The 15,380-nt window shown below is 49.1% G+C and overlaps 1 protein-coding gene across 1 annotated transcript; it reads right to left on the bottom strand.

Annotated features, from left to right (window-relative positions):
• Nucleotides 1–4,595: 4,595 nt before the first annotated feature.
• LOC135827117 (uncharacterized) lies at nt 4,596–6,314 on the bottom strand. Its single transcript, XM_065339641.1, has one exon. The coding sequence runs from the start codon at nt 6,312–6,314 to the stop codon at nt 4,596–4,598; it is 1,719 nt and encodes a 572-aa protein (XP_065195713.1).
• Between the last annotated feature and the right edge of the window lie 9,066 nt (nt 6,315–15,380).

Raw genomic sequence — 15,380 nt, 5'->3', positions numbered from 1 at the left:
CAGAAAGGATTTATGCCTGCAAAGGCTGGGTGCTTAGAGCATACATCACTTTGTTATGAGGCGATGCGTGATGCAAAGTAAGTCTTTTTGCTGACGACACTGCTCTGATGTGCTCCGACAGCTCGGCAGACAACCTCACGGCCTCCATGCAGTCCGGGGTCAACGCTACAGTAACATGGATGGAAACCTGGAAACTGAAGCCTAACCTCGCCAAAACCGAGGCCATGTTCTTCTCTCCCTCGCCCCCCACTCAACTTCTGTATTTTCCTGGTCTAAATAGTACACCTATTAAAGTTGTTAACGAGCACAAGCACCTGGGCGTTATTCTCGACCGCCAACTCTCCTGGTCTCCACAAGTCCAGTCTGTGTGCAAGCGTGCGAGTGCGTCCTTAGGTATGCTACAACCCCACTGCCAACACTTGAATGATAACTGCAGAGAATTGTTCTTTAAGTCGTACATTTTGCCTATATTTGACTATTGCGATATAGCTTGGTGCGGGTTGTCTCAGACTTTACTCCACAGACTGGAGGTACATCAACGCTTGCTTCTGAAAATTCTGTTTCGAAAAGACCAAACATTTGCCTCCCTTTGTCTTTATAAACTTGCTTCCACGCACCCTCTTCTTGCCCGACATCAGCAGCATCTTTGTATCCTTGTGCAAAAAATCTTCCTAGCCCAAGTCCCGAAACATATTGCCAAGTACAACTGGTTTGTTACCACTAGACCAACACAAAATGCCTTATCACTGCCCCGAGCTAGTTCCTCTCTGTTTTTGAAATCCCCTTTCTTCTCAGCATACTCCCTTTGGTCTAACCTGCCTACTAGCATTAAGACATGCCAGGATATCAGGAAATTCACAGTCCAGCTTTCCACACTGTCTCATCCGAAGTGATCCCATGTATTATTAATGTGCCTCCCTTTCTTTTTCTCTCACTATCTCCTTTCCCTCTCTGACAGCATCTTTCTTTTTTTTCCCTTTTTAGCTTGCCGTGGTTGGCTATCACCTGACCTCTCATGTTTATTGGCAGTCTTCGGACGGGCCAAGAGATGTTGAATAAATACATAAAATACAAAGACGGCAAAACGCCAAATTTGCATTGCGTGGATAGATTTGAAGAATGCATTTGGGTCAGTGCGCCACAATCTGATACAGTATGCTCTCACTACAGCCTTCCTTTGCAATTCAGGAAATTAATTTTTTCCTACTACAACAGTCTTTGCGCTTTCGTCGTACAACCACACACCCCCACCTTTAATTACAACATTGGTGTTTTCCAGGGGTGCCCCTTGTCCCCGGTCCTTTTCAATATTTGTTTCCAGCTTCTGCTGGACTGACTTGCAGCCCCTGAATTAAGTTGCCTCTCCTATGATTTTAAATCTGCCCCTTTGCAAGTGTCCCAAACAGCTTTTGCTGAAGACTTAGACCTCTATAGCAAATCTAGTGCAGGTTGTCAAAAACTCATTGCGGTCACGGAGGACTTTCTCTCGTGGACCCAATGTATGCAGGCGGCGCTGCACAAATGCAAAAGCAGTGCAGCAAAGCTTGTAGATGGCCAGTACAAACCTTACGATCCCTGCCTGACAATGTCAGGGAGGAAGATCGCTTTCATTGACACTGCAGAGTTCAAGTTCCTGGGGCGAAGGCTGCATGCTGATTGCTCTGAGCAGACCCAGCGGGAAGACATCCGTCAACTCACTGTATCTCTCATGCAAAAAGTAGATGGCTCTTGGCTTCAAGACCACCACAAGCTATGGCTTTACCACCATCTTGTAGTGCCCAAGCTTTCTTGGTCTTTCCAGGTTCTTGAACTCACACAAGGTTTTGTACGTGAAGTGCACTTTATGTGTTTACCATTTCTGAAGAAATGGTCAGGCCTACCTCGATGCGCAAACTCTTCCATTCTTTTTATTGGCAGTCGCAAACGCTTTGGCTTACGCCTCCACTACCTTCCTATGGTGTGGAAAAAGTGCCAGTCCATCAAATGGCACATTCTTCGATCGAGTGGGGACGCGCGCATGAGGGCGCTGTACACTCTGCGTCGGAGTAAGGATGCGAAGCTGACAAAGCGATATGCGGCGACAATAGAGCTGGAGTGTGCAGAGGCATCAGTACCGTCATCTTCAAGTCATCGTGCAGGGTTGGGTGCTCGTGCTCCGAAGCAGCATTCCAACCCCCGAGGAAGGATCTCCTTCAAACATTTGAGGAGATCAACACGCAGGAGCAGATTTTGAGGCTGAAGACTCTTCAGGTGCAAGGCAAGTGGTTGGAGTGGACATCGGTGATGTGGCAGGACCTCTCGTGGAAATCCCTTTTGTACGGTGGTACTGGTAAGGATTTGAAATTTCTTCTCGCATCAACCCTCGACGTGCTACCTTCTCCGACGAACCTACGCCGTTGGGGAAACACCGTAGTGGATCCGTACTGTAGTTTGTGCCGTACCTGGGCCTGTACTACGCGCCACGTGCTTGGCGCTTGTCGCGTAGCGCTGGACCAGGGACGTTACACCTGGAGGCACGACGACGTACTCGGGGTCATCGTCAGGAACATGCGTGAGGAGATTCGAATCCGCACTGCTGCAAACACCGTACAAACCGAAAATTCAAATGAGCTTGACTTTATCTCGTTTTGCAAGGCGGGAGAGAAGCCAGTTCGCGTTCAGCCCAGACGAAAGTTGGTTACGACTGATCTCCTGTCAGCGGCATCAGACTGGAAACTTCTTGTCGACTCAGTTAGTGCAAAGATTTCTTTCCCTAGCTGTGTTGCACTTACCACCCTAAGACCAGATATAGTTCTGTACTCTACGAGTCGTAGGATTGTATTCTGGATGGAGTTGACAGTTTGTGCTGAGGACAGATTCAGTGTCAGTAACTCGCGGAAGGACAGGCGGTATGCGGATCTGGCCGATCAATGCCGAGCAAACGGGTGGCAGGTCGTTTCTTTTTCGGTTGAGGTAGGTGTGCGTGGTTTCATCCCGGACTCTCTTCGGAGGGCTCTGAAAGCGCTTGGATTTTCTAATCGAAGAATAAAATTTATTTGTAATTTGTGCAGTAAGACGTCTCTGCGAAGCAGCTACATCATCTGGTTGCGGCGTCAACAAAAACACTGGTCAGAAGATCCACTTTTCTGAGGTACTGTATGTGGGGCTCCGTTTATTGAGGTGCGTTGAAAGTTATTCTCTTTATCTTATTATTTCTTTTCTATAATTTCCCCATATAAGTTCCTATCAGTTGCTGTGAACACCTTGAGTGGAGAGCGCTTGCTCGAGCGTTGAACCGGGTTCTTAATCCACCATACCCAGTTCGCAAGGCTGGGCGGGGTTGTGAGCAGGCTTTCATTTCATCTTTTCTTATTATTTCTTATTATTTCTGCTTTTCATCTCATTACAAAAATTCTGCGCTTTTTCTCCATCTGCGCATAAAATCTAGACTGACAACCTGCTTGTTAAATCATGCACCTGCTTTCAGGCGTAAAAACCCTGTTGTAGAGGTCTCAGTCCTCATTTGTTAGACTTACCTGTCTTTATAAATGTAACTTACTCTCTCCCTCTCTCTCTCTCTCTCTCTCTCTCTCTCTTTCTCTCTCTCTCTCTCTCTCTCTCTCTCTCTCTCTCTCTCTCCCTCTCTATCTATCTCTCTCTTTCTCTCTCTCTCTCTCTCTCTCTCTCTCTCCCCCCTCTCTCTCTCTATCTATCTATCTATCTATCTATCTATCTATCTATCTCTCTCTCTCTCTCTCTCTCTCTCTCTCTCCCTCCCTCACACACACCATGTACCATGTATGTTCCAGGCAAAAGTTCAAATTCCGATACACGTGCACAGGCACACTCTCCGAACGCAAATGGGACAACACACCATTACTAGACGTTCTGGATCTCTCCTTGCAAACACACTTCAACCATAACCGGCATAACTCTAAAACCAAAAACTGCAAAAGTAAGCAAAAAAGGGCCAGCAAAGGCACAGCGCGCTTGCGCCACGACATACACGGACACGTGACACAAAAGGCACCATAGTGCGAGCATGACTCATAGCCATAGTCATAGCTCAGTCATGCAGCACAGCGCAGTTGTACAAGCGCATGATCGCGGGTACAAAGGGTTTCAAAAATACAAATGAGTTACCATGAGAGCAGCTCAAACAACTACACGTTCGAAGCAGAAACAGAATAGAAGAGAGACGGAGAAGGAGAATAGAAAGCGAATAGACAGAAGGAGAGAATTATCAGTGTCAGCAGAACAATAGCATGTACACTCGTAATAACGGAACAGACGACATGGCTGTAAGCTGGAGCATCTCCACGTGCGCGCTCGCACCAACGTGACTCAGAGGAAGATGAATAAATAAACAGACAAGGTAAGGTCAAAAAGTGAATTATTCAAGAGGCTGTCTTGAAACATTTACTGAACAGGCGAGTGGCGACAACATTCTCCCACCTGCTAACGGATGAAGTTAGCCAACACATGACTTATGTACGGACATCAAGCACGCAGATGCGCGACACTGGGCGACGGAACATTCCCATCGCTGTGCGGACGTCCACAATGCGGATCTTGCCATCCTTTCCGGGGTACACATTCTCCACGATGCTCTTCGGTCAGCAGCTTCGGGCCAACTGTGGATCAGCAATGACGACAACATCGTTAACCTTGATCGGTTCTGCCGCCTTGAACCACTTGGTCCGGTGCGTTAGCGTGGGGAGATACTCTCGGACCCAGCGCTGCCAGAACATATCGATCATGGCCTGGGAAATCCACCACTGCTTCCTCGGGCACTTCTCATAAAACTTCCCTGGCGCAACAGCTCGGTGGTTGCCGCCGAGTAAGAAGTGATTCGGCGTCAGACTCTCAGCATCAGCATGGTCGATAGAAACGTGTGTCAGTGGCCGGCCATTTACGATGCACTCGGCCTCGGCCATGACGGTGGTCAGCACCTCGTCACGTGGCGTCCGTTCCTTGAGAGTCGCTTTCAGGGCGATCTTTACTGAGCGCACTAAGCGCTCCCAAGCGCCACCCATGTGGGACGCGGCAGGAGGGTTGAAGACCCACTTGATGTTTCTGGGCGTCAGCTCACGCATGAGGTCACCGACATCTAGCGCTGCAATCGCCTCTGCAAGCTCCCGTTCAGCTCCTTTGAAATTCGTGCCATTGTCCGAATACAGTACAGCAGGGTATCCGCGCCGAGCGATCATGCGGCGGATAGCCATGATACACGAGTCGGTTGTCAGGCTCGAGGCTATTTCCAGGTGCACGGCTCGAACAGTCAAACACGTGAATAGAACGCCGTATCGTTTCTCGCGTCGACGCCCGACAGTCACCTCAATTGGACCAAAGTAGTCAACTCCCGTGTGGGAGAACGGGCGCTCGTACGCTGCGGTTCTGCACTCCGGTAGCGGCGCCATTACCGGTGGCTGCGGTGTGGCTGCGAGGTGACGGCACCTCAAACAGGAGTTCCAGGCACGGCGAACAGCGGCTCGAGATCTGGGAATCCAGTACTGCTGGCGTAAATCGTTCCGAACTTGTTCCTGCCCTTGATGACCTGCCCCGACGTGGTGCTGCAGGATGAGTAATCGGGTGTAGCAGTGGTAAGGGTCGAGTAACACTGGACGCTTTGTAGACTCAGGCAAGTGAGGCGCGTTGTCTGTTCTCCCGTGAACCACTATGGTGCTGTCCAATAGGGTCAGCGTCAGCGATGCCAGGCGGCTTCTGCGGGTGACTGGCTTGCCCTGCTGCAGCGCGGCGAGTTCGTCAGGGAACGACTGGTGCTGCACGTTCTCCCACCAGAGCTGCTGGGCGTGTCGGAACTCTGATGGCAACAGTTCGCTACTGGGATTCACGGCTTTCTTGGCAACTCTAGCCTTCAGGCGCTCAACGAAGCAGGTCACCCAGGCTGTGGTGCGAACCAGACGCATCCATGACGAAAACCTGGCGATATCGGGGAGCGCTTCCTGCAGGGACGTCGTGGCGACAGTGGCCCCACAGAACTCTCGCTTCAGCTCGGGGTCCGTGTCCTCTGGCTCCACTTTGGGAGCGGCGGATGGCCAGCTAGCTGATACAGATGCCAGAACGGCTGGCGAGTTGTGGATCCAATGGCGGATGACGAAGCCTCCGTCCTTGTGGATGCGGATGACGTCAGCAGACAGCGCGGTGGCTTCTTCAACGGTGTCTGTGGAGTCGAAATAGTTGTCCATGTAGTGACGCTCGACTATGGCAGCCTGCAGCCGAGGCGGCGTCTGCGAGTGGCTGTGAGCATTGTGGTTCTTGACGAACATTGCCGACGAAGGGGACGATGTCGCGCCAAATGTCATTGACTTCATCCTGAAGACGTCAGGTGGTCAGATCGGTCCGCCACAGGAACCGTTGGCTGTCTCGGTCAGCTTCACGGATCTGAACCTGGTGGAACATTTCGGCAATGTCGACACCGAACGCAATACGGCGCTCCCGGAAGCCGAACAGAAACAATGGCAGTGGACGGAGCAGGTCTGGCCCAGACAGCAGCGCATCATTAAGGCTCCTCCCACCTGTCTTTGCCACCGCGTCAAAGACCAATCTCAGCTTTCCGGGTTTATTCGGATTCACCACGTCAGGTGGTGCAGGTGGTGCACGCGCAGTCGGCGGATTGGCTTGTGGGACCTGACCCAATGTCTGGTGCAGCACTTGTTCATTCATGACCAGCTCGGACCACGCACGATCTAGCTGTTGTCGGGGTTGCAGCTCCCTAGCACCTGGCGAATCACCGAGGCTCGTCATGGGTACAGTCATGAATGCGGCTGCCTCCGCGTTCAAGCGGGTTACTGGACCTGGCGCTGACTGGCCTACAGCCGGAGCTGGTGCTGACTGGCGTACCGCAGGAGGCGCTACATACTGAGAACCAGGCTGGCCAGCTGCAAATGTGACCTGATGGCTGACCGGCTGCGGGGGAGCGCTGCCTGAAGGGGCGGCTACATTACATGTGTGCTCCGCAGGGTGCAGAATGCCTGGCGGTGCCCTGTGCTCCGCAGGGTGCAGAATGCCTGGCGGTGCCCTGTGCTGCGCAAACAGCTCCCGGGTACAAGAGGCACTCTCCACAGCAGCACAGGCGGACTGTGCTGTGTCAGCACTGGGCGCCTGTAGGAGACGTCTTCGGTCCTCACCCGCTCTACTACGCGTTCCACTTTACTGCTATCGACAACAGTGGCATGGGCTGGCTTGAGTGCCAGGCTCCTACTACTACCGGTAAGTCCACTGAGGACTGAGCTGCCTGCTCTGCTGCTGGCGTCTGCGATTTCTGCCAGCACAACTTTTAGTTCCAAATCGACCAGCATCTTTTTGCGGGCCAGCTCCTGCTCCTCGAGCACCTGAATTTTCTTCGCTGCTTCTAGCTGAGCCTGCGCTCGAAGCAGTCGCCGGCGAGTTGCAGAGCTGGACGACGCACGCAGCACCTGATAAGACATTATTACACTACTACTAGACTGACAGTTACTGAAACTGCGGCGTGACTAAAATTGACAATTACAAACAACACTACGAAAGAAGACTGTACTGAAGCTACAAGGTTGAGTCGAAGTAAGGCTCGAAGGACCAAATGTTCCAGGCAAGAGTTCAAATTCCGATACACGTGCACAGGCACACTCTCCGAACGCAAATGGGACAACACATCATTACTCGACGTTCTTGATTTCTCCTTGCAAACACACTTCAACCATAACCGGCATAACTCTAAAACCAAAAACTGCAAAAGGAAGCAAAAAAGGGCCCGCAAAGGCACAGCGCGCTTGCGCCACGACATACACGTGCATGTGACACAAAAGGCATCATAGTGCGAGCATGACTCATAGTCATAGTCATAGTCATAGCTCAGTCACACAGCACAGCGCAGTTGTAGAAGCACATGTTCGCGGTTACAAAGGGTTTCAAAAATACGAATAAGTTACCATGAGAGCAGCTCAAACAACTACACGTTCGAAGCACTACTGTGTACACTCGTTGCAAGACAAGAATGCAAATCTGCAAATGCACTGGATGTGCACCCACAGCTTTTTCTCTATAATTATAAGCAACGGTAGCGGATCTGATTCTGATTGAAACAGATCAATACAAGCACCAGATAACTGTCTAATCCACACAAATGGCGAATCGACCCCCCAATGCACACCTGGTCTACACCAAACGGAGTACATCGGAATAGAATGGCCAAGACAGGTATCTATGCACACCCTACACTTGCTGGGGTAACCAGTATAGACAGCACGCTGCTTTGATAGAAGCAGATGCTAGATGCACTTGTGTGGATGAGAGAGTACTTTGAAGTGAAATTGGAGTTATATTACCAACCAGCCTCGGCTACCGAGTACTGGGAACCCAGAGCCAAGAGACATACCAACAACCTCCGCCATGAAAGCTATTATAGTAACGGCACACTGGATTGTGGAGCCGTAACTAGTCCAACTTTCAAATGCTTTGGCAAGAAGGTAGCCTGACAACAGGTTGGCACATACACACACACACACACACACACACACACTCCCCCCCCCTCCCCTCCCCCCCCCCCCCCCCCCCCCACACACACACACATACATCCCCCGCACTGCCCCCCCCCCACGCACACAGGATATGCATGATTCGACTTCCACTTACCCACACAAACCGATGAAAACAACGCAAAACCTCTTTCTTTCCCATGCCTTGTGAACCAGAGAGGGATTTTGTCCAATATTGCGGCAAGTCCTCTGCATTCAGCATTGCCAGTCTTCATTTGCATCAATACATTATTCCATAGTGCCTCGCTTGGCAGGAAAAACCCGACGTTCTTGCGGCATGCATCCCGGGCATTATCGTACGTTAGCTTTTCGAAAGTCTTGGTGTGCTCGAGAACTTTCCAATCTCCGCACAATGTTTCGGACTTGCGAGTTGTCCTTCCTGGGAGAGAAGACAGGTGAATACACCCAAGTACAAGAACATTGTCAAATAGCTGCGAATTTGGAAATTACCACTGGGGAAACAATTCTGAAGAAAGGGAGAAACAGTGCTCCTGAAAACAAGACCTTTGTTTAGATCGACTGAAAACAAGAAGAAAGTGCGGTTACGGTATAAATGAGAATGTTAGGAATCTTAAACTCGAAGTATATTATACGAATCACAGGACATGCATATCCAAGTGCACCAGGCAGCTGCTATGGTATCTCACCTGTGATTGATAAAAGTGCATCCAAGTGGCTGACACGTGCAAGTGAGTCGCTTGCCCACGGGCACGGTGATCACGAGTTAACGAGTACATAAAAGTGCGAAACAAACAACTTTCTTTTTATGCAGCTCTTTTCACCTAGCTACTGTTTGTATTAATTTTTGTATTTAATTTAATTTAGGGATTTTCCAAAGGCTTTGGGCCTGTCGAAGGGATCACCTGCTAGAAGAATGAAGTGACAACTTTACGCAGAGGGAGCAGTTAATCGAGGATAGGCTAAGGAATTATATCGAGGCGTACAAAATCTGGTAATTAAGGAGTGGAGATAACATCAGCGTAATGAATATATCGGCGAACTTGCTGATAGAGAGAATGCTTGAATTCGCGGAGGCTGGTTATAGAGGTAAGAGAAGGCGGTAGGCAATTCCATAGCGTTGCAGCTTTGTTGGAAAAGAGGGAAGAAAAACTGTTTGAGTGCTTTGCAGGGTTGCCTGGCAGGCTGTGCGCTTCAGTGTTTGCTTTGTCCAACATTTTTGTTTCAGTGTTTGCTTTGTCAAACATTTTAGTTTCAGTGTTTGCTTTGTCGTACATTTTAAAGATAGAAAAGAGTGTCGCCTCCCTAAGTGTGTCACAGCATTTCCGAGTCATCCCCTTGTCTTCTTCAGTCAACTTTTTGCTCTCCTTTCTTTGCCACATTGTTTGGCTATTGAAGATAGCTGTGTGCCTAGTGTGACTCCTATCGTGCCCCACTGGCCAACAAAGCAGTAAAACCGAGACAAACTGGAAAATTTAGATTATGAAAAGTACCAGCTCCATAATTATGCCAGTACAATGAACTGAGGTCACAACAGTATACAAGCAGTATTTGCCACAGTGGCAGGTCAAGCGCTGTACAGCAAAGAACACCTGTTTGTCAGCTCGCGCAACCTTCAGCACCAACGAAAACACTGCCTGTGCTGCGTACAGTATGCATTGATGTGGCCAATGGGAAAGCTCAGGAATTGTTGTGGCCAATGGGAAAGCTGTTGTCACAAAAACCTAAGTGCAATACCTGGGGAAAAATCAAAGAAATCACGGCTCACGTTAGACTGGGCTGGAGGCCGGATTTTCCGCTGCCGTAGGGATGTCACCACCCTCTGCCGTAGGGATGTCACCACCCTCTGCCGTAGGGATGTCACCACCCTCTGCCGTAGGGATGTCACCACCCTCTGCCGTAGGGATGTCACCACCCTCTGCCGTAGGGATGTCACCACCCTCTGCCGTAGGGATGTCACCACCCTCTGCCGTAGGGATGTCACCACCCTCTGCCGTAGGGATGTCACCACCCTCTGCCGTAGGGATGTCACCACCCTCTGCCGTAGGGATGTCACCACCCTCTGCCGTAGGGATGTCACCACCCTCTGCCGTAGGGATGTCACCACCCTCTGCCGTAGGGATGTCACTACCCTCTGCCGTAGGGATGTCACCACCCTCTGCCGTAGGGATGTCACCACCCTCTGCCGTAGGGATGTCACCACCCTCTGCCGTAGGGATGTCACCACCCTCTGCCGTAGGGATGTCACCACCCTCTGCCGTAGGGATGTCACCACCGTCTGCCGTAGGGATGTCACCACCCTCTGCCGTAGGGATGTCACCACCCTCTGCCGTAGGGATGTCACCACCCTCTGCCGTAGGGATGTCACCACCCTCTGCCGTAGGGATGTCACCACCCTCTGCCGTAGGGATGTCACCACCCTCTGCCGTAGAGATGTCACCACCCTCTGCCGTAGGGATGTCACCACCCTCTGCCGTAGGGATGTCTAAGCAACAGGATGCTGCATGTAACTTTCTCCGTGACAAACTCAGACGAGCCAAAACTTTGCACAGAACGCCGATGAGCTCCTTAACTGCACACTCCCATTGTAGGCCCAGGTGCGTGCGCCGGTGGCGTTCAAGGGGGGTTTGGGGGGGGGGGGTGGCTGTCCGTGAACATTTTCAAAAAATGAAGCAAAATCCTCCATTATGAGCGAAAAAAGGGGGTTCCGGGCACCCAGGAACCCATACAGGGCACGCGCCTGGGCCTGAACCAGGATCACAGCCGCTCTCTCTTTCTAGATGGCTAAGGGCAGAATGGTGAATGAAGATGATGGCGGTCGGACTTTGGTCTTCGGAAATTTCAAGAGGTGGATTTTTAAGTTAATGAAGGACCCAAGAGGGGGGGGGGGGGGGAGGGGAGAGCTTAGAGTTTGATGGTGTGTTCCTAGCTCCAAATATTGTGCCATCCACAGAAACTCACATGCTCATGCTCTAAGCTTAGAGCATGAGCATGCTTCTTGTCCTCGCTGTGCAAGGCGAGCCCTGCACACTTCATCTTTGTCCCATCGACTGATTCATATAGGATCGGTGACATTTTCTTCCCCTGCCCAAAATCTTTGTTTAAGACTGTTCTCATGCTGCTACACTCTGGCATATCATGTTGCATCGCCCGCCGAGTTGAAAGTTCTGTGATGTTTTTTTGCTTAGTGGTATTGTAATTCAGATCAGATAGAGTATCAGGGACCGGCGGGAGTGTTTTCGAGCTCGATAGGAGCAAGGAGAGGGGACTGGAGCTGAAAGCTCGGCATCTTTGACGCGCGTGACTCCTGCAGCACTTTTGGAAATATTCGCTTGGCTGTATTGCTGGAGACGGGTGCCTCAGTTCTTCATGCTTTCTCATTGCAGCAGCCTTCCCAGAAAGTCTAGATCTAGCGAATCGGGGAATGGATGCCAGAGTCACAAACTATACTAGTATTGTTCAGTGAAAATGACCCATTCCTCCTGGTCACTGCTTGACAGATGGTAGTAGCCTGCAGTGATTAAAGGGTTCAGTTTTAACAGCTATGCTGAGGCGAGATACTTGTGTGGTAGACAATCAACCAAAGAATCATATGATCAAACTTACTGCCACAAAGCAACGCCGGTCGCTCTTCGCTGCACACCAGGTCCCAATTACTTCTGTCCAGGACATATGATCTTTCCCACCTCAATCTATCTGCGTAGCGATGAGTACCACAATGGCATACCCTCTGGCCAGTATATAGTGACCACGTTCGCTGCAGAAACCAACGTAAAGAAGATCCAGGCATCTGGTTAGAGTTGGCAGTTGCAGTGCAACGACAATATAATGCAATGCGTAGACAAAACCTAGAAACCCGAGGCCACTGGCAAAATACTTAGTATATGACTATTAGAACAAGCGGCGAGGAGACAACAATTTGATAACCGCAATCAGTAATACAAGCTGGATCGACGTGTGTGTACACTTTATTCATGCACGGTAAAACTGTGGAGACCATGTGCAAAAAAAGATGAAAATGTGAAGAAATTGTGTAGAGAAAATAAAGGATTCAAACAAGTTTCGTACCACACTCATCAGGAATCTTCGTTGTACTAAAGGACACTGAAAACAAAAGTGAACTATTATAGAAAATCTAACTTAGAGAAATAACACTAAGAACAACAGCAGTGGAATTTCCAAGTGTGAATTTAAACAATGAAATATTAGCTGTGAATGTGCGCCAGCGGGATTGAACCTAGTGGCAAAGTGTACAGGTCTCTCGTGTTGTGTCAAATGGGAAAGCGCATATCTTCATAGCTGTCTGGATTTGAAAAACCGTCCCGTTGCACCTGCTTTGTATGTATAACTCATTATCTTCATACCGTATGTCCCCACCATTAAAGCCATGGTGGTATATTCGATTATAAAGCCAGTTTCAGTTGTAAAGCTATGGGCTTCATAAATGAAATGACATTTGAGGTAGGTTTTGTAAAAAATGGAGGAAAAATGGAGGAATAAGTACTATACAAACTCACAGCCCAGGTTTAGATTTAGAATGAAATTTCTGTGTGGACTGACTTTTATGGCATGGCGTAGTGGGTGAGCCATTTTGCATCTAAAATATCTAGGAAAGCAGCTGTGGTTCGAACAAACGGCCATGGCTTTAAGGGCGCTGCCATGCAGTACACGTGTCCAACTTTTGTTTGGATTGATCAGTAGCAGCTCTCTCCAGTGGAGAAAGAAAGATGTTGAGTAAGAGGTTTGCTGTGAGAGATATACTGAGGATTGATGAGTAATGGTGGCAATAACGACGAATTTCAAGACCTTACGGCCGCGAAGCTGCGGGACTCTGCGCTGGTCGTCTTATTCGTGTGCAAGAAAAGGAAACGCCGGCAACATTCCGCTGCAGCCAGCGCGGAGCTGAAGCTGGATTGGCAACTGTCCCAACTCCTGCTTACTCCACAACACTGGTGCATAATGACGTACAGGACGTCGTGCCTGTTCAATTCAAATTCGTTTTCCGTTAACGTCAGTGTCCGTAAGTACATGTAGTGCATTTTGTTCCCAAAATAACTTCCGGACAGTGCGTTCACGCTTTTGTATTGTACTCGTTCTCTACACTTGTGACAAATAGTTACGTACAGGTACAATGGAACCTGCCAAAGACGACCTCTCAAGGAACCTTTCAAAACGTGGTCTACGTTACCAGGTGGTCGCTTCATCTAGGGTTATTTTGACTGGAAAATAGAGTCCCCTGATTCTGGTTTCAGTGGTCTTCTTGGACAGGTGGTCGCCTTATCCGAGTGGTCGCCTTGACAGGTTTTAATGTATGTACAAGTAAGCGGAAAATCTGATGTTGTTGCGTTGTTGAACTCGGACGGTGAGCCAATATAATTATGATGAAGAAAGGAAAAGGACAAAATGTTGCGAGTTATGACTGTCCACCAACGTAACCAGAACTTTCACAGTCAGCGAGTGCAACACAATGGTACAAAACTGACAAGGAGTACTGTCACACTCGCTGACGGTATAATATCTGGTTACGTTGGTGGACAGTTTGTCATAACTCGTAACATGTTGTCCTTTTTCCTTTGTTGCGTTGTTCTTTCGTATTTGCAATAGATTCAGCAACTGAGTATAAATTGGTTTAATGGTTCGCTACATTGTCCCCATATCTACTGTGTACCGATTTTGTGGCACAAGGATTCTAGCCATTTGTCTTCTCCATTCGTGTACACTCATGCCTAGGTTAGCTCTCTTCATGTTATTTTGATATACAGTAAAACCTGTTAAGGCAACCACTCGGATAAAGCGACCACCTGGTAACAGAGACCACGTTTTGAAGGTCCTTTGAGCGGTCGTCTTAGGCAGGTTTCACTGTATTTAAAATTAGATTTTGGTTGCCTTGCTGCTTTCTCTCCCCTCTCCTCTCACCCAAGCCATTCAGCATAAGCAAAGCTGTGGACGCAGCATACTACTGCTTCACTTCAATGCAGGGATGCTGTATAATAATACAGCCGTTCACGATTGACTTTCACCGTCCGCCAACACCTCTTCCCCACGTACTGTTCAACGGCACCAGGGTGCCTGATGCGGGCGAGATCAAGCTCCTCGGGGCTTTGTTCGACACCACGCTGCGATTTTCGACCCACACACGCCAGGTTGAAACAGTCAGGGTTTCTTGTAAGGTTCCGTGTTATTTGCAGTTATCTTAACTTTAAAGCAATAATTTGCGGCGCGCAAATTTCGCGTTTTCAAGAATTGTGCTCATTCAAGACGAGAAACTCTTGCGATTTTATCTCTTCATTTGGATCTTGTAATGTCTGCAGTCAATGTCCAGTGCAGTGTGCGATGATTTACATTCGCGAATGTGCGATGGTCGCGAAAGTAGCGACATATAATCTCTAGGGAAGTTTTCTCTCTTTACAGAACCAAAATTTCTCTAAACTGAACTTACCGAATGACCAATATTGCCATGAACAAATGAGATATGGCGAAGATTGGTTGTGGTCAGTTCCGTCCAAAATGGCTCGAGATCGGCAACACTGATATGCTCCGTGCCTTTGGGACAGACATGACTAGTTTGTAAATGTGTGGAAGAAAGGGCATTCGGAGCAAGGACCAGATCCATCTTGTCAAAGTGGTAAGTTGAATTGCCATGGTAATCTACAAAAATCAGACAAGGAAAAAAAAGACATGTGGGTGCACAGATATGTGAGCAACACACGCGCGCTCGCATACACACACACACACACACACACACATAATTATTTCACAACGATTGTGTGTCAACATGCACACATAACAATTCTTTCTATGATAATAATTATACCGCTTGCATGTCTTTATTTCTATACCGTCATTTCTGTTATTTCTAGTTTCCTGCATCTTTCTGTGAGAACCGGGCCTATGGGACGGTGAGAA

This window comes from Sycon ciliatum, chromosome 11 (assembly GCF_964019385.1).
Source record: "Sycon ciliatum chromosome 11, ocSycCili1.1, whole genome shotgun sequence".
Taxonomy (NCBI): domain Eukaryota; kingdom Metazoa; phylum Porifera; class Calcarea; order Leucosolenida; family Sycettidae; genus Sycon; species Sycon ciliatum.
This window is presented reverse-complemented; position numbering and strand designations above follow the sequence as displayed.